Below are 1039 nucleotides of genomic sequence, written 5' to 3'. Positions count from 1 at the left end.
CCCCCCAGCCACTTTTTGGAAGGAAGATTGGGCAATCTACTTCTGTAGTGATACTGCCTTGGAAACCCAAGGAGGGGTCGCGATGAGTCGGATCGACTTGACGGCACTGAGTTAGGTTTTTGGTAAAGGGCATAGAGGAAGAATTTGATCCCAGGAACCCAGGTGGTCCAATGCTAGAACTCACACTTTTTTAGTTTCATGTTTTCCATTTTATAGGTTTTGAGTAAAATGAAGGTATTAATTAAGCTACTTAAGAATGTAAAATTCTTGTTAAGGATTGGTGAGTCTTACTTAAAACTTAAATTCTTTAAAAATATGTTCCAATTATGAAAGTTATGAAGGATCAGGAAACATGAGTCCTAACTCTTTTTTATAATAATTTTTCTTCTTAATAAACTAGGACACTTGAAGATGACTTACTGCTCAAAAAGCCATTTCAGAAGGAAAAACATGGAAAGGTGGCACATAAACAAGTTGCAGCAGACTTGCTGGATAGGTACGGAAACAAATGTAAACTACATTCCTTCATTTAATATGTTTTTGTAAACTCAGGGACTTAGGGATTTAATTTTATTAAATAGAGTATAGACACTTAAATGTGCTTAAAGTAAAATTTGTTTTAACAGGGAAGAAGCAAGAAATAGAAGGTTTCATCTCATAGCTATGGATGCTGTATCCTTTTTATATTTCTAGATATTTGTAACAAGTAGACTATTCTAAATACAGTTCTTTTATTTTATAAAACCTTATGTAGTCAAATAGGACTTTTATATTTTTAAAGGTAAATATTTATTGATACAGACTTTGGGCATTTATACTTTTGAGTGTAATTCTTGTATAATCTATATGAAAGATTGAGAGGCAAAAAATAACAAAACGTGTTGCTAGTGTTCTAGTGTCAGTAGACTTACAATAGTGTAAGTGTCAATAGGCTTACAAAGTCCTTGAGCCTGCATGTATTTTTTCAACCTGTTTTTGCCAAGCTCTCAACATTTGTCTTTTGTACACTTATCTTTGGTCTCATTTTAACTTTTTTTTT

General features: G+C 32.8%; 1 protein-coding gene across 1 annotated transcript in view; it reads left to right on the top strand.

Annotated features, from left to right (window-relative positions):
- LOC103205895 (protein FRA10AC1) overlaps positions 1–1039 on the top strand; it is a 42342-nt gene that overhangs the window by 6853 nt on the left and 34450 nt on the right. Inside the window, exons 2-3 of the mRNA XM_007951296.1 lie at positions 401–496; positions 627–672. Of these exons, the coding sequence (XP_007949487.1) occupies positions 401–496; positions 627–672 (142 nt within the window). The remainder of the gene's footprint in view (positions 1–400; positions 497–626; positions 673–1039) is intronic.

This window comes from Orycteropus afer, unplaced genomic scaffold (genome assembly GCF_000298275.1).
Source record: "Orycteropus afer afer isolate SDZICR_OR568_19922 unplaced genomic scaffold, OryAfe1.0 scaffold00293, whole genome shotgun sequence".
NCBI lineage: Eukaryota > Metazoa > Chordata > Mammalia > Tubulidentata > Orycteropodidae > Orycteropus > Orycteropus afer.
Note: the sequence above shows the minus strand (reverse complement) of the source record. Positions and strands in the feature narration are given on the sequence as shown.